Here is an 18,920-nt window from a genome sequence, read left to right on the forward strand (position 1 = left end):
AAAAGACCAAATCTGTTGAATATTAATTACTAATATTGGTAAATTCATAAATCATGTCATGACCTGGCAGTTTTTTATGCACCATGTCCCCTAAGCTATTTGGGATAGTGTAAGGAGGGAGATAAAATGCCTAGATACAAATATATTGCCACATGCCAATGGCGCAGGCCCACTGCCCAAATTGAAGTTTTTTGAATAAACCTCTACTTTTAAGTTTTGTTTTGTTTTATTTTATTTTTTGGTGAAAGGTGCCAGGCTGACACACATAGAAAGCGAAGTTCTCTTTTCCAAAGAATAGGTACATAGGCAAGCAGCAGGACAAGATTTCTCTCAGCAGCCAATATGCCTCAACCCTAGTCTGAAGGGACCAACTACAGAATTGACAAGACCATTCAGTGTGCATATACATTCACTGCTTGACTTCTCTGGCAATATTGTCAACAAGAATGACAATCATGGTGGTGATTTTGCTAAGTGAACTCTTGTGCACTAGGAAATGGACTGAGGCCACCAATTCATGTTTATGTTGGTCTCCCAACAGCCATTAGACAGAAACAACTTGAATCAGATTTGAATCAGTGGCCTTAACGTGAAATGTTTTGTATTCCATAACCTGTCCAGTGAGATATTAATTCCTCTTTAGTTTTAAAACTGGAGTTCAGATATTGATAGATGTGTATTTTTCCCCTCAAATCAGTGGCTTTGTACCTAAACATTTTATTTCAATTGTAAAAGAAACAAAAATGGTATAGTACATCATGGACAGGGAAAGGATCTCATCTACAATTGAAAATAAACTGAAACTTAACTAAAAACTTACTAATAAATAAACCAAGTTAGCTTTTCTACAAAACCCTGTTCACATATCTGTAGAAAATCATCTACAAAGAACAAGGATATATATTAACATTAGAATGAGGGAAAGGCCTGGTCTGGATAAGTTTAGATTGTGGGCTTCTGTGAATTTTTGTTTATGGCCCATGACCTGTCTGTAACTTTTACTCAAAATAATCATGTCAAAAATCTCAACCTTATAATGAGTTATGTGCAGGTCATTAGGCTAAATATATCTTAGATAATGAATGACAAAGTTTGAATTGATGACATTTGAGTTGAAGCTCTTACTCCAATATTTTGTGGAAATATGTTCATGTCACAGCAACTTCCATTCCACCCAGTGCCCGTGTAGGCATTCTCATCAGCGCAATGGGAGATAGAACAACGTGGGGACCGAAATGTCCTGAAGACATGTTGAAAATGTGAACTTCGTAATGTGGTTTCCTGTGCTATATCTATATTTGTAAATAAATAGTGAATTTCAAGAGAAATCCTTAGCTAGTGCCAATCACTTTAGCTCTAGTGAAGTCAGCTGTATTTAGGTATAGATCCTCAGCTAGTGTAAATCGACATAGCCACATTGACTTTAGTGGAGCTATGCTGATCTTAATCAGCTGAGGATCTTGCCCATAGAATAGTACTGTGTGGAAAAGGCATTTTGTGTAAATCAGTTCCCCAAGCCACAATTTATATGGAGCTAAACTTACGGAGCAACAATAGTATATTTTAGAAGTGTTTTCTGTTTTGCTGTGTTTCATGTGATCACAGGAAAATGGCAGGAAAGAAGAAAGAAGTTCAACTACAGGTATAAATCTTGTTTGTTATTTGAATAATTCTAGAGTTCAATAAAATTTTTGACATTTTTAGAGATATTAAATTCTGGGTTTGTTTTATCTCAGGCAGTAATAACCAATCAAAGTCAATGGGATGAAATGTTGCTGACTAAAGGTGTAACAGGTACTATTATTTTTTCTATTAATCTCACATAATGAAATGTGTGTACATTTTTATCACTCTTTTTATTTTTGTGAGCTCTTCCTGCCCAGTTACTTCTCACTGTGCACACGCTTCTAACTGCCACTTCCTGTGGCTTGCCCCTCAAAGCAAAGAGTTCTAGAAACCTCCATAAAGCCTAAGTAAATATGCTCTGTGTAGCTATTTTACATGAAGACTCAAAAGGCTTTGAAATTCACACTCCTAAACTGGGGGCAAAACACAGGTCTGCACTGTAGCCACTCCACAGTTGCTTCACCAGCCTAAAGACTGGATGTATGGTCACTGGCACTCCATGCCACCTATAGTACGAAAGGAGTTCCTGGCAAATTAATCCATGTGAACTCAGATCTCATGGCTCCTCCATATAACACCCAGCTATGCCTCTCGCATTGGCCATTTTGGAACTGTCACAATATCAATCCAATCACACGAAAGATACAAAGACCCAATGCATTGTGTCTGCCTGCAGTTCAAACACAAAATTGTTCTGTAGTGATGAGTGCCTTTCACACACTCCTTTGCAAAGCAGTGAATTTAAACCATACTGGATACCATGGATGGGTGTTTTTAAAAAAAAAAAAAAAAAAAAGAAAAAGCTCTGAGAAGACTTCATGTCTTGGAAGGGGTAAGTGAAAGCCCTGATAGGTCAATATTTTCAATTACCCAGTAAAATTGAACTAATCAGCAGAATGAGTTTTATGTGCCTATTCATGCATAATTGTATCTGGCATAAGACAAAAGCAATTGTGTTATAAATGGTGTGGTTTCAAGAGTGTACATAGTATATATTTTCTTCACTCCCCTCAGTTTGTATGTAAGCTTAGCATCAATATCTGTTAAATTTATTAGGAATGCTGTCTAAAGAGAGAGCAGATTGTGGGTGAAGTGATCAGTGGAGCAAGAGAGAAAACCAGTGGGTTATGAGTAAGGTTGAGAGAGAGACAGCATACGTGATCTTAGGAAGGAGGGAAACAGCCCAAAAAGGAGGGGCAGAACATGGAAAGAGGCAACTGATAAAAAGGCCAAAGGAGGGAGAGACAACTAACAGTGGGCACAGGAAAGGAAGGGCAACCAAGACAAAGGGATAGGGGAAGGAGACATTAATATATCTGCATTCCTCATCACAAAATATATAAATAAATAAATACTCTGTAACGTCTAAGACATTTAAGTTGAAACCTAATTTGTGTAAGAGAGAATACCAAAACTTAATGTTTTTCAGAAGAAAAAGAAACCACAAATAGATTTAGAAATACATGTATGCCAATGCTACAGCAGGACTAACCCTATACATTTATAAAAACATTTTATTTTATAAACTATATGAAACAGATGAGTTTTATTCTAATTTTTTATATTTTCAGTAATAGACGTTTATCAGGCTTGGTGTGGGCCTTGCAAAGCTGTGGTAAATTTATTCAGAAAACTAAAAAATGAGCATGGTGAAGATGACCTTTTGCATTTTGCTGTGGTAAGGATGTAAATTCTATTTAGAACTTCAGTGTCAAATGTATTTCTTTATCTATCTATTTATAGAGTACCTATCACCATAGTATCTGAGTACCAGTGAAGTCAGTGGTGAATTTGGCTTGCTTGTCTCTTTTTCTAAATAAATTCTTAAAAGAGGACGATCAAAGATATAATGGATAGGGAAGGATCTATAATGAGAGAAGGGATAAGCTAGAATCATACAAGTTAATTATGGAAAAGACATTCTTATAATGCATACATATTATGAGATAGAGTTGAGATTACTGGGGGAACCATATCTCTGAATATATCAACTTGCATGTTTAAAAATCCAAGTCTTAACATTGCATAACCATATAGTCTGACTTTCAGAAGTGCTGAGCACTCACAACTTCCACTGAAGACCATAGAAGTTGTGGGTGCTCATCACTTCTGAAAATCAGGTCAGTAACTTCCTTTTGTTTTTCTTGCTTTTCCGTATAATTTCCTATGTTATATTTAAAAAGGAACAAAGAGGGGAAAGCTGAAAAACAAATAGATTAAAATAATGTTTTTGAGAAAAAAATTAAACTAGAAGAGCAAGATAATATGGCAGCTACAATCTAATGCACTGAAGATATATGTTTCACAGTTTCATTCTGAGTTCCCATCCAGATATTGAACTATCAAGCTCATAATACGTATCACTGTGGCTGCAAATTGTTTTTGTTGCATTCTCGGAAGCCCCAGAGAGCATGCTGACAGAAGCAACCTGTCTTGCCTATGGCAATAGCCATTGAAAAGAATCATGCGCTAACCATTACCAAAAGAGTTACCACTGATATCTTCAGCTGTAAACACAGAGCAAAATTGTGTAATTGCAGATACCACTACGTAGTGACCATTGGCAAATGCTCTTTTAATGGGGATCATTGTAGGTCTCCGACATATAAATGTGGATCACTACCATTAAGTCAACAGACAAGTCCGCAAGGTTTTTATCCTACAGATCTTTTACACAGATCTCCTCCTATTAAACTCGGATTCTAAAAATCCAACCCCATATATATATATCAAATATTTAAAGCTTTTAAAAAAAAGTCATACACACATAGGTGTGTATATGTGTACATACAAAACATAGAGCAACAAGCCCAAAACACCAAACAACGAATTGTAATCTCATACCACTGAAGTCAATGAGGTTATACTAATGCAAAACCATTGTGAGACCAGAATCAGATCCCAGGTTTTCAGCCAGACCTCTACTTTCCAGGCTATTTGCAACCCTGCGTGGTTTTTAAAATAAGAGAAGATCAAGCCAGTTCATTCCATCTGTTTCATACATCTAGCTGCTGTCCCATCATCTGCAGTTACTTTAGATCCGTAATTTATTCCTGCCAGCATATGTAAATGTTTACATCTGCAGTATTATTATTTGGGGTTGTTATACTGTATCATTAACATCATACCTTTCACCCAAGAGTGACTGTATTAATTCAGGACTCTGGTGACCCAGAAGTGTAAACCGTTCATTTCCATTCAGGTCTCCCTTCAATTAGTACCACTATCATTGATAAATTGAACAACAATATTATATAGTGCTTGTTATCTAGTTTTTTTAAAATAAATACTATGTTAAAACCTTGCCAAGTATAAGTCACCAGTGTTAGTTCAAACAGTTTTTGGATTTGTGTGTATTTTATATGTAAAATACATTCATAAAACAAGAAGTAACTGTTAATAAATGTTATTAATGGGATTCTCAAATCTTTATATAGTGTGGACCACATCTTAACAGAGAGTTAATACAATAGGCCACTTTCCCTCCCATTAAAATGTCATGGGACTTTCCCTCCCATTGAAATGTCATATGATCCTTCCATTTGCAATTACAGCCATTACTTACCTCAAAAAGCAATATTAGGACGCAGTACTTTTAATGTGATTTAGCAGCTGTAAACAAGAAGGAAAGCCCACCCCATGTGACCAGGAAGGTTGACCACCAGCAAGTGTTTTAAGGACTACCATTGATCCACAGACCCACGGTTTGAGAATCATTCTGTAAAAGTTCTCAAATATCTATCTGTCTAATCTATTTATCTGTCCATCTGTCTCTCTATCTATCTATCTAATCATAATCTATTTGTCCTTATTTTAGGCAGAGGCTGACAGCATTGTCACCCTGCAGACATTTAGAGACAAGTGTGAACCTGTTTTTCTCTTTTGTGTTGTAAGTTCAACATACATCATCAGTTTTTATTTTCATGGTGTCTATTTTTGTTATTTTTTCAGTATATTGAAAATAAATGTAAAGCTGTACAAATGTGAATTACATCTTTACAATTTTAGTGTATAGGATATTGTTGCATATTGTACATACCTGACATTTTAACAGTAAATCATATTTTATATGTTCTTGGCATGCACAGAAGAAGGGCTATTAGCATAGTACTTCTGCTAACAAGAGAAGAAAATTTTCCCTTATACTATAGTATATTATGCCAGACCTGGTTGCTAACTCTGTAGGCAAGTGTTTTTTTCTACTTGGAAGTTTTGAGATTTGGATTCCAGCAGTTAGAGGCTAATAATCAGGGTGCATTAAGAAGACTCCACTCTATATGAATGCAGCCAAGTGAAATTAACAGCATCTCTGATCTAGCCAGAAGCTAGCCAGTTTCACTGTGCTGCTCATGCATATATATGGTGGAGCAATGAGCAGAAGAGTGAAGCACAGAAAGGAGAGTAGTGAAGGAAGCTGTGGGAAAATGGAGGAACTAGAACTGAGATGAGGAGAGACAAATAGTGGAGGGAAGAAACCTGGTAAGGAGGAGGATTGGAAGTGAAAGGAAGAAAGGTCTAATTCTGTACCAGTGAAGTAAATGGAAACTTTGTGATTAACTTTATTGGGCACAGGATCAGATCCCAAAGGAGGAAGAGAGTAACTGAAAAACAAGAATAGTCAAAAATTGGAAGAGATGGAAACAAGGACAGAGAACAGCAAGAGAAGGAAAATTTAGGCCTGATTCTCATTAATACTAAGGTACCTTTACACCATTCTATCAATGTAAATGGGCCTAATTGTGGATATAAAATATGTTTACACATGCCTTAAGGCCTCTTTATATAGTTAGAGCAGTGTAAAGGGATTTTAGTGTAAATGAGAATCAGGCTTTCTAAATTCTTTCCTTCAAATTAATTTTGAATTTTAAGCAAATTAATTGTAAGTGAATTTGTGAAAGGTGTCTGATTTCTAGCCCTGGACATTTTGTTGCACTATTTATAGAGGACCAGATTTGGCAGTCCTTCATTGAGCAAAACTCTTATTATCTCCAATAGGAATTTTGCTCAAACAAGGATAGCAAATTTTGGCCATTACAAAACAAATACAGCTTGGGCATCAATAGTGGTAGCATCCCTATCCTGCCACATACCCAGCCTGGAGGAAGAACTTCTGATGGTGAAAGCAGGGCTTAATTTGTAATGGAAGAGGTGGCGGGGCTCAAGCAATTTTTTTACATTCATGACTGATGCAGCAAGACCAGAGGTGCTGGTGCTATGAACCCAAGCCTAGAGGTGGCAAGGCTAAGTCCTGGCACAAATTAAGCACTGGGTCAGAAGGAAGTTACTTCTCTATACCCATGGTGCCCAATATTTTCCTGTAGCACCCCCCCCCCCATCTGTAACGGAATCTGTCTGCATGCCCGCCGTTCCCCCATTAGTACACAGTTGGCTCTGCAGAGGAGAAGCTGGGGGGAGAATTGGGGATGGGGGAGGACCTGTGGCTAGAGGCGGAGCTGTGGCTGGGGACAGAGCGAAGCTGCAGCAGTGGGCAGAGTGAAGCTGCAACTGGGCATAGAGTGGGGGTGGAGTAGAGCTACAACTGGGAGCTAGCCCAAGTTCCGCTGCATGCCCCCCTGAATGTTCCACTGCACCCCACAGTTTGGGGACCACTGCTCTATACCCGTTCAACTGCTGGCCTTTCAGCAGAGCTGCCAACACAGGTAACAGTCCAGTCATTGCCAATTGTGACCGTGGTCTGTGCTAAGTAGACAATACTCAATAGGAACTTGATTGAGACCACCGACTCATTTCATGTAGGACACTGTTGAGCAGTTGTAAGATAGTTTTAGGCCAACGAGGCTATATTTGAGATGTTGATGATGAAATGCTCTGTAGCCCATTACACATCCGTTGAATTAAACATTAGAAAATGCCAGGTTCTAAAATGTAAACCCTCTGAAACTTTTGAGATAAGAGCTATGTTAAGTAATAACAGAATAACAAATAATGGGAATAACAGTTTTCTTTGATATCACTAATTTTAGCCCCGTGTTTTTGATTCATCACCTGTTTTGCAAATCAGTCTATCTGCAGTGATACATTGCTACAACTTTTAATTTTAGAACACAGTATCATGGTAACTGTCTATTGCTGGTGAAAAATAGATTGTGTTAGAAGTCAATTATATGTGCAAAACTAAATTAGTAGATCTTACTAAGAGTGTTATTTTATCATTTTTTTTTACAGGATGGCAAAATTATAGCAATAGTGCGAGGCACGAATGCACCACTTCTCAGTAAGACAATAATAAAGCTATTAGAAGAAGAGAGGAAAATTTTAGCAGGGGAAATAGAACGCCCTCAGGTACTCGCTAGATAACTGTTTTCTTATCAAGTTTAAATTTTTTTATTACATTTGCATGGTCTCTGCATGTGGTGCTGTTTTTATTTCTTTTATTGTTCATGTTTCATTTTTATTTTTGTGGATACCACTATCTTTACCATGAATTGGCATGTATTTCATCTTTTAGAAACTTCCATTAAGTGGTACTTATCCAAATGATACTGGTAATTTTACAAACTGATCTGTATGCAAAGGAGAGATTCTTCACTAACAAAACTATCACCAGCATAAAAACTAACTTTATATTTATCTCTTTATTTATTTTTATACTTTCAGTGCTGGACATTTTTCTTATCTATTTTACTAAGGGCTCGAGAGAATAAGAGAAAGGGGACAGTTCTTACCTAATTCCTCTTTCCAACTGAAATGCAGATGAAAGAATTCCTTTCATCTATATAGATGCAAAAGAGAAATTGTAATGGACTACAACTCATTGTAATGGACTAAGAAAAATCAGAACAAACTTAAATTCTCTTAGTACTGTATGAGATAATATTATACCCTATCAAATATATTATTAGCTTCTCGGGATAAAGCTGCTGAAGAGATAACTGGTAGCTGAGCTTGTTGACTTAAATAAATTTTGTGTGTGTGTATGTTATCAGCAGCAAGCCCTGTCTGTTTCAAAACTCACTTGAACTTTGTGAATAATTGAGATTAAATAATTTAGTTGTGTTGCTAGAATTTTGATGTTTACTTTATAGTCTACATTTAGCAAAGAAATAGGTTGGAAATTTCCACAGTTATGTCCATCTTTATGTTTCTTTAAAATTAATGTAATGAGGAGTCTCTTATATTGTAAGATATAAAAGTATTAGGGCTTTCCCCTAATTTAAGAGAAGATTTGCAGGTCTGGGCTGGCACTAGGTTCCACAAAATCTGCAAAAAATGTTTAGAAGCAGAAAAAGAAGCAGCTTAAATACTGATGTTAGTATTATTTTGCACTAAGTTAACATTGCAGGGAGTTTTTCAGAGACGGGAAGCAGAGAAGGAACGAAGGAGTGACTTGTTCAACATCGCTGGCAGAGCCAGGAATGGCAACCAGGTCTCTTGATTCCCAGTTGACTATACGCTGGCCCATAGTGCCTCAATATTAACTTCATACTGACACAATAATTTTATCAGAATAACAACAACATAAAAACTGCAATTTTCATAGGTAGAAGAGCTTGTGTTTTTAGAAGAGAAAACATCAGCAGTATATAGTGAAGAAAGACAACTTGAAGGTAAATGATATTTTAATTATTTTAAAATTGTTAGTACAAAGAAAAAATTCAAACTAGTATATTGTTAGTTATTTAGTATGTCCAGTAATAAAATTTTCCTTTGATTCATTTGGTAACTTGAGAGATTATTGTAGAAGGAGTCAAATTATCACACACAGGTGCATATGAATGTTGAAAAATGGTCAAACTAATAACAGATATGCTTATGTTATTATTATTTCTATAATGTCTGAGATCTGGATCCAACTATAAAGATTTAACATAATGGAGCTCTCAATGCCTGTAACAAAGGGTTTAATTTGAATTTTGAATTGTCTTCTAACTTAATATAGCATCTATGACAGAAAAGTTATGCTAAAAGATGGTGACCAAGAATAAAAGCTGTGCATCTTGTGAAGGCCTCAGAATATGAATTTTGTTGGGGTACAGATGAGAGCCCCCTTTTGCATACAGTATTCTCCAGAGTCTCACAGAACGGAGTCTAATTTTGTTAGTGGTACATATGAAGGACAAAATGTCAGCAAATATGCTATGAGTGCAGCAATTGCAAGATCTGTAGCTACATTTTTTTTTTCTGAGATGTTCATATGTGGCCTTATATATCTGGCCTACCACAAGAAGTGCAAGCCAGAATGACTGCTCATGCATTTTAGAGCACAGGCTTGTTTTAACGCCTGATAGAACTAGTGACCCAATGGAGAAATTAAGAGATGAGTAAAACAACCAGATCCCTGGATTTACAAGATTTAAGACAGGAAAGGAGGAAAGTCAAATTAGACACCATCTACAATCCAAGCAGTTGTAGGCCAACTATCTGGGAGGTCTGCAGTATCAGCAAAAAGCAAAACAGGCCCAGGGAAAAAGGCGATTTGCAGGCTAACAGTGATACAATATTTCCAGCCCGTTAGCATGTCTATCCAGCTCTTCTTCATTGAAACAACACTACTGAAATGCAACTTCAGAGTTTTCATGCAAGAATTACGGCAGTTGCTTGTTTCAGGGAGATAGTTCTTTTCAATCTCTATTAAATTTATCACTCCTCAGCCCTAGCACCTAGGGCTGTAAATGCTTGTCATTCTGCCCAAAATAGGATTCTGCAAAGGCAAATCTCAAAGAAGGCTAAGTAAATCTATTTATTCGTATCTGAATATCAGTGACAACGTAGCTAGGGGTGAAAGTAACTTACAGGACTTACTGGTACTGCCAGAGTCCTGAGGGGGCGTGACCTCATCCAGAAGAGGCGTGACCTCAACCAGAAGAGGCGATGCCCCTCAAGATTTAAAGGCCCCGGGGCACCGGCTGTGGCTGGGAGCCACAGGACCCCTAAATCAGCCCGGGGCTCCCAGCTGCAGAGGTGGCTGGGAGGCCCCGGGGCTCGGGGCAAATTAAAGGGCCCGGGTCTCCGGACACCACAGAGCTCCTGGCCCTTTAAATCCCCACCGCAGCTCCGGTTGCCAGAGCTGCGGGCGGGATTTAAAGAGCTCTGAGCTGCCCGCAGCCACGGGAGCTCTGAGCCCTTTAAATCCCAGCCCCAGCCTGGCCGCCGAAGCCGCGGGCAGGATTCAAAGGGCTCTGGGCTGCCCATAGCCGCGGGAGCTCTGAGCCCTTTAAATCCAGCCCCAGCCGAGCCGCTGAAGCCGCAGGCAGGATTTAAAGGGCTCTGGGCTGCCCGCAGCCACAGGAGCTCTGAGCCCTTTAAATCTGGCCCCAGCCCAGCTGCCAGAGCCGCAGGCGAGATTCAAAGGGCTCTGGGCTGCCCGCATCTGTGGAGAGCCCAGAGCCCTTTAAATCCCCGCCACGGAAGTCGGTGCGGTTCGGCACGGTGTACTGGCTCTTGCTGGTACGCCGGACCGGACCGGACCAGCTTTCTTTCACCTCTGAACATAGCAGAATTTTTTGGAAGTTTTCATGTTCTTCTGTCGCTAACTTTGAGCACTCAGCAGCTAACCTTTAGTGATCTGCCACACACCATCGTTGCATCTCTCCTTGCTAGTCAATAAAGACCCTCTACCATTCCTTCCATAACAACTTTCCCAAGATTATTTCCATCACTGTGCCTAATGTGACCAAGGTACATAAGTTTACATCTCTTGATTTCTGATATCAGGGTCTGCTTCTCTTCACTGATATTTCTAACATGGACAAAAGGCAAATGCCTAAAAGATGTACAAGAATCTTCATCAGCACTACATTTCCAAAACTTCAGTTCTCTTCTTGTCAGCGATATTATCACCCCACCATTCACATCCATAAACCGCTATGGAAAAAAATAAGCTTTTCACCAGCTGCATCTTTGTACATTTCAAGATGCCACAGTTTTTCACAAAGGAGGCCATAGCTGAGTGAGTTATCCCTAGTTTTTCTTCCAGTTTCACTGGAACAACCTCCTTGGTTGGATATATATGATCCTAAATAATTAAACTCATCTGGTGCCTCTACAACTTGTCTGTTAATTGTGATGCCCCCTTGCATCCTGGTTTTATTAGCTGTGTTTAACATTCATGCATTTTGTTTTAATTATATGCAGGAATAATCTGTATTCCTCATTAGTTGTTTTTGCAGACCCATATTTTCCACTGCGTTGGTGGATGTAGCAAAGAGTATTGTGTCATCACGAGATCTGAGGTTGATTCAGAGAGGTCCATGAATGCAAATGCTAGCTCTTCCACTTTGCTAAAACCTTCCAAGGCTTGTCTCATAATAAATTCTATTCATACATTAACGAGGCTTGGGGATAAACTATACCCTGCCCAGTGGAAAACCACTCACTGTTGCCTACCACTGTTTGCGCCGTAGTCTATTGGTGGTGGTAGAGACCCGTAGTTAGCTCAACAAGATGCTTTGGAATCCTCATGTCTGCTAATATCTTCCAAAAGATAGTCATGTCAGACCATATCAAAAGCTTTTGAGTCATCAGTGAAGAACATGATCTATGAGTGATGGTACTCTATGCATTTTTCAATGATGTGATGGATGTTCATGATCTGGTTACTTGTGCTTCTTTGAAACCAGCTTGTTGGAGTGATAGTTCTGCTTCTATCCTTCCATTCATGTGATCTTCGATTATGTAGAGTAGAACTTTGCTTGTGTGCTATGTCAGGGAGATGATATGATAGTTACTATACTCTGTTATGTTTCCCTTATTTGGTAAAGACAGAAAGATACCTTACATTTAGTCCTCCGGCCAATTTCTAGTCATACGTACATCATTATAAGTTTTCCACATAAGATCAGTACCACATTTGCCAATTGTTTTAACAATTCTTCAGGCATGTTATCTACCTCTGGTGCTTTCACAGTCTTCATTTTCATAATAGTATGCACCACTTCCTCCTGTACGATTGATGGTTCTGGCTCCGCCTTTGTACCCTTTTCTGTCATCCTGTATTATGCGTCTCTCTGCTGAGACTACATATTGACACATTAATCTCTCCACCTACGTTTAATATCATCACCATCAGTGAGGACTCTGCTATCATCATCTTTTATAATATATGATCCTGGGGAAACCCTTTTGATAAGAAGTCTAACCACTGTGAACATACCATTTATGTTATTACTCTTTGTAATTCTATTGCTGTTTATATGCATGGAAGTCACCTGAAAGTATGACACAGAACCATATTGACTATGTCATGATATAGCAATGCTGGAGATCAAGTGTGTAATGGTCAGAGACTTTCCCAAGTGCCAACTGTGGGTCAGACCATCAGCTCTTAACCTCAAACATAAAATTAAAACTTAAAAAAGGAAATCTATTTACCTCTAAATGGTGTTATGCAAGTATCTTTCCTCTGCAGATTCTTACTTACCTGCCCTCTTTCCTGGTTTTTTCAGAGTCTTTTCCCTTACAGATAACAGAATGAAACAGAGCCCTTTATAATCTTGTTTTGAATGTTGAACTCCATAAGCATTTATAGTTGTAAATGATTCCAGGATTTGCAATACTGAGATATGTGAGTCTGCTGAGGCAGATCTGTATGTGCAGGGAGAATTCCACATAGATAAGTAGCTTTCCTTTCTCTTAATGGATCTACTTCATATATATATATACACTCACCTTTCCTTATCTCTGCTTTCAAAGTTGTAGTATTAAAGTCTGAGCAGTTGGGAAGAGGAATTGCATCTCAGGGTATGTCTACACTATGGGATTATTCCGATTGTACAGAAACCAGTATTTGGAAACAGCTTATATAAAGTTGAGTGCCCGCGGCCACACTAAGCACATTAATTCGGCGGTGTGCGTCCGTGTACCAAGGCTAGCGTTGATTTCCGGAGCGTTGCACTGTGGTAGCTATCCCAAAGCTATCCCATAGTTCCTGCAGTTTCTCGCCCATTGGAATTCTGAGTGAGATCCCAATGCATGATGGGGCAAAAACAGTGTCGCAGGTGATTCTTGGGAAATGTCGTCACTCAAATCTTCTCCATGAAAGCAACGGCAGACAATCATTTCGCGCCCTTTTCCTGGATTGCCCTGGCAGACGCCAAGCAATGGCAAACTATGGAGCCGCGTTTAGCCTTTTTTCACTCTACAAAGTGTACTGGAGGCTGCTGACAGACGTGGTACTGGCAGTGTAACACAGCAGCATTCATTGCCTTGCAAGGTAGCAGAGATGGTTACCAGCCCTATTGCACCGTCTGCTGCTTTGGAATTGGCATGACGTTACCAGTCATTTTGTACCATCTGCGCTGTCATGGGTGCTCTGATTGGCCTCGCTGAGGTCGGCTGGGGGCGCATGGACAAAAATGGGAATGATTCTCCAGGTCATTCCCTTCCTTATGTTTTGTCTAAAAATAGTGTCAGTCCTGCCTAGAATATGGGGCAAGCCTACTAAAAAAACACAGAGCACCGCCTCTCTGGGTCAGAGCCCCAGACATCCCACAGAAATGATGAGCTGCATGCCATTCTAGGGGGTGCCCCTGCAACAACTCCACCCGTTGCTACCCTCCTCCCACACCCCTCCTGGGCTACCGCGTGTGATGAAGTAGTAAAGAATGCATGAATAAGAAACACTGACTTCTTAGTGAAATAAAATGAGGGGGAGGCAGCCTCCAGCTGCTATGATAGTGCAGGCAGGACTGAATCTCCATTAGACATTAAAGGGGTGGGGAGAGGAGCACAGCCTCTAGGTGCTATGATATTCCAACCAAGACTGAATCTCCATTAGACATTAAAGGGGACGGGGGAAGGAGCACAGCCTCCAGCTGCTATGATATTCCAGCCAGGACTGAATCTCCAGCAGACAAAGCTTAAAGAAGGGAATGACTGGGAGTCATTCCCATTTTTGCCCAGGTGCCTCCGGCCGATCTCAATGAGGCCAGCCAGGAGTACTCACGGGATGATGAAAATGGTTATCAGTCCTGTTGCACTGTCTGCCATCAGGGAGAAGAGGGGAGGGGATGCTGCTGTTCATTGCCCCAGCACCGCATCTACCAGCAGCATCCAGTGGACATACGGTGACATTGAAAAAAGGCGAGAAACTATTTTTTTCCCTTTTCTTCCATGGGGGCAGGAGGGGGGTAAATTGACGACATATTCCCTGAACCACCCGCGACAATGTTTTTGACCCTTCAGGCATTGGGAGCTCAGCCAAGAATGCAAATACTTTTCGGAGATGGCGGGAACTGTGGAATAGCTGGAGTCCTCAGTCCCCCCACCCTCCCTCCCTCCGTGAGCGTCCATTTGATTCTTTGGCTTTCCGTTACGCTTGTCACGCAGCACTGTGTTGAGTCCCTGCTATGGCCTCTGTCTATCATAGCCTGGAGATTTTTTCAAATGCTTTGGCATTTTGTCTTCTGGAATGGAGCTCTGATAGAATGGTTTTGTCTCCCCATACAGTGATCAGATCCAGTATCTCCCATACGGTCGATGCTGGAGCTCTTTTTGGATTTGGGACTGCATCGCCACCCGTGCTGATCAGCGCTCTATGCTGGGCAAATAGGAAGTGAAATTCAAAAGTTCAGGGGGCTTTTCCTGTCTACCTGGCCAGTGTATCTGAGTTTAGATTGCTGTCCAGAGCAGTCACAATGGTGCACTGTGGGATAGGGCCTGGAGGCCAATACTGTCAAATTGCGGCCACACTAACCCTAATCCGACATGGCAATACCGATTTCAGCGCTACTCCCTTTGTCGGGGAGGATTACAGATATCGGTATTAAAAACCCTTTATATTGATATTAAGGGCTTCATTGTGTGGACAGGTGCAGGGTTAATTCGGTTTAATGCTGCTAAATTCGGTATAAACGCGTAGTGTAGACCAGGCCTCTGTGTGTGATTTGTGTACAGAGGTTTATAATCCACATTTGAACCTCTTTTGTTATTGGTTCCCAGCACCCTACGTTCTGGTAAGCAGAATCCAAAATTAGTAATCTATTAAAAAGAAGACTATGGAGAGCTCAGGTTGTAAGTACAGACAGTAAATTAGCCTGTGTATATATTTCAGTAAATATATTTATAAATATGCATATGGATTCTTCCTTTTCCTATAGAAGGAGTCATGTACAGTGTTGCAATTATAAAACCTGATGCCACTGCAGATGGAAGAGTAGAAGAAATTAAACAGAAGGTAAACAACATTTTTTAAAAACCCCAACCATCATGTTTGGTTAAGTGCCAAGATAGGGAAATGGTAGTATAATTGGATATTAATTTAGGACAAAACTGTACAGTCAGATCTGCTAATTCTGTAATTATCCTGTAAACCTGACAAACGTAAAATGGTTGTGGCTGGAGCAATATGATTTTCAAGCTGACACTCTTTAACATATTTTATGTTACTAAAAGAGGTATGTACTGAAGTATACTATGCAGATCATTGATTATCACACAAGTATTCCAACTGAAGCATGATAAGTTACAAGTGATACAACCTCCCAACAGTTTCTTATTTTTTCTGCATTTGATGGCAGGGGTGAGAGCTAACCATCAATTCTGGGACAGTGCAGATGAGTCACAGAAGATAATTGTACAAGTGTGGAAAATATTTTCTTTGCCACAGCAGTATCTTTCAGAATTCTAGACATACAAATAAACCAGCTCAGATTAGCCAGTTCTTTACATATGTGTGTGAATGTCTGCAGACATGCATAAGCAAATGCTTATGTGAAAGTAAAGTCACAGGATATACCCTGGTAACAATTTAGATCAGGGGTAGGCAACCTATGGCACAGGTGCCAAAGGCGGCACGTGAGCTGATTTTCAGTGGCACTCACACTGTCTGGGTCCTGGCCACCGGTCCGAGGGGCTCTGCATTTTAAATTTAATTTTAAATAAAGCTTCAACATTTTGAAACCTTATTTACTTACATACAACAATAGTTTAGTTATATATTATAGACTTCTAGAAAGAGACCTTCTAAAAAAGGTTAAAATGTATGACTGGCATGCGAAACCTTAAGTTAGAGTGAATAAATGAAGACTCGGCACACCACTTCTAAAAGGTTGCCGACCCCTGATTTAGATGCATGGGCAGACACAACATTTGATTAAGGAGACATCATTTTTGCCTCCAGAACATAGTACTGGAGGAATGCTCATTTCAATTCCAGAAATGCTGATTTGTGGACATACACACATGTAGGGTATACTGTGCAGTGAGTACACATGGTGATATAGATCATATGAATGTATGCCTACTCCATGTATACATATTTCTACCATGCTAGTGGGAATTAAAAAAAATAGATACTCATGTTATTTCTGCATACCAAAACCAAAAAGCAAGTACACTATAATAAAAAGTTAATATCTACTTTATAATGGCAGTAGACCAGTCTCTCCTAGGTATGTACAAATACTTTACAGGTACATGACTGACTGCTGCATAATAAAGATTTCACTGTCGGTCATTAGGAATGATTATGTGCTGCCTTCCCATAGCTTTGGTTTATTTGCACTACTGAAATCAATAATGGTAAAACGTGTTTTATATATAGTAGAGATTTTCAATAAAATCTGTATATTGAGGTACATAATGTGTAACAAAAGGCTTCTTTATTTTAATGGGTGTCACACCTGAACACAGTGCAGTACTTTGAAAAGCTGGAAATTTAGTTGGGCTGAATGAAGAAGTTACTATATTTGTGAGATTTCATATTACCTCATTTAAGATTCTGCAGAAAAATCAGTCAGTTTTTAGAATCATGGCAAAAATATGTAAACAAACTAATATTGGTGATTTCCTCTATGTCTCCCTCAAATGCTGCTGAACCTGGTGGCTGCTCTGTAAATGAAGATTACAGAAGCTGGCTTTGGCATTGCGGCAGAAGAGGAGAAGACATTAACTGAAGAGCAAGTTAGAGATTTCTACAGTGGCAATACAGAACAGGTAAAAAGGCTACACAAATATAGGTGGCTATATTGATAATAATATAATCTATATGGCTTGTAAAACATGTATAAAACGTAATTGATTCCAGTTAATTAAAATTCTATATGACAGAGAGAAAATAAAATAAAATCTTCTTTGATTTGGTTTTCCAGTCCAGCTCCTGTACGATGCCTATGGTTGTTGGTGTTCCAATATTGTATTTAAATAACAATGGAATAACATACAATCCTTGGTACACACTGAAGCAATAGAGGGCCATTTTCCCTAACACAACCAACTCATCAGCCTACAGTGGAATATTCAGAATAACATAAGGTAAATACTCTAAACAGCAACAGCTATACATATAATATATATATGTATCATTGTTGGGTTTTAGAGTGTTTATTAGTTCAGAGGGGTGTGAACTGTGGGAAATCAGTTATTTCCTTGTTATTCTCAAAGTGTGATTTTACTCTGAAAAATGAGTGTGTAAAATTCACACTTATTTACACTATGTGTACTTAAACTGTTTCAGAATGTAGAATTCTGTCTATTCTACAGGCCATATAGAGCCCTCATTTACAACTGTGCAGTCATATTGAAAATGATGAGATTACATAGGTGCAACTGAAGACAGAATCTGAAGACAATAGAGTTGCTGCGGTTTCGTTGAGAGCAGATTTTGGCCTGTAGAATCTTTATAATGGGGATTTTGAATGAATCAGAAAGAACACAGCTTGACTTTCAGATGCCAGGTTGTGTGTGTAGAACTGACAGTTAGATAAAACTTCTTATTATTTGTTGATGGAGCAAATTTACTCTTGAAATCACTGAGATTTTTTTGCAATCACTTTTCAGAGTAGAGACACACTTTATGTATTATATAGTACCAAATATATTTTTCTATTCACTTTCATTTATTTTATATATCTATCATGGAAACTATCATATTCCAACATGCTTTACACCAAGAGAAGAATAACTTTAGAATTGAGTGTCCTTACAATATGTTCATAAAATCTGAAAGGTAAAATAATATATAGAGGTGAATCAGAATATGAAAAAAAAATACACATTAAAAATAGTAAAATACAAATAAATATTCTTGCTTACTATCCTGTTAGTATGAAAGGAGAAATATATTATGTAAGTTAAGGGATGGGAGACGTTGGCAGGCGAAAGATTCAATCATATGTTAAAGCAAAGAGAAAGGTTTAAAGAAAGATTTGCAGTGAAGTAAATGGGGGGCTTAGCAGGAATGAAGAAAATTCCAGCACAGGTGGAAAAGTGACTCCAAGTTATGAAGAAGGAGGTTGCTTCCCATGAATGTATCTCTCTGTGTGGATGAAGGCCAAGACTAAAGAGGAGAAAAGAACAGACAAGGAAGTAAGTGCCTGAGAATGTTCTGAAAATCA

At 39.0% G+C, this 18,920-nt stretch overlaps 1 protein-coding gene across 1 annotated transcript in view; it reads left to right on the forward strand.

The window, feature by feature from the left end:
• The first annotated feature begins 1,609 nt into the window (after positions 1-1,609).
• The window catches only part of NME8 (NME/NM23 family member 8), a 32,674-nt gene continuing 15,363 nt past the window's right edge, over positions 1,610-18,920 (forward strand). The window contains exons 1-8 of the mRNA XM_032785433.1: positions 1,610-1,642; positions 1,737-1,794; positions 3,198-3,304; positions 5,444-5,515; positions 7,813-7,929; positions 9,128-9,194; positions 15,684-15,760; positions 17,428-17,520. Coding sequence (XP_032641324.1) covers positions 1,610-1,642; positions 1,737-1,794; positions 3,198-3,304; positions 5,444-5,515; positions 7,813-7,929; positions 9,128-9,194; positions 15,684-15,760; positions 17,428-17,520 — 624 coding nt within the window. The remainder of the gene's footprint in view (positions 1,643-1,736; positions 1,795-3,197; positions 3,305-5,443; positions 5,516-7,812; positions 7,930-9,127; positions 9,195-15,683; positions 15,761-17,427; positions 17,521-18,920) is intronic.

The sequence above is a fragment of the Chelonoidis abingdonii genome, chromosome 2 (assembly GCF_003597395.2).
Source record: "Chelonoidis abingdonii isolate Lonesome George chromosome 2, CheloAbing_2.0, whole genome shotgun sequence".
Lineage (NCBI taxonomy): Eukaryota > Metazoa > Chordata > Testudines > Testudinidae > Chelonoidis > Chelonoidis abingdonii.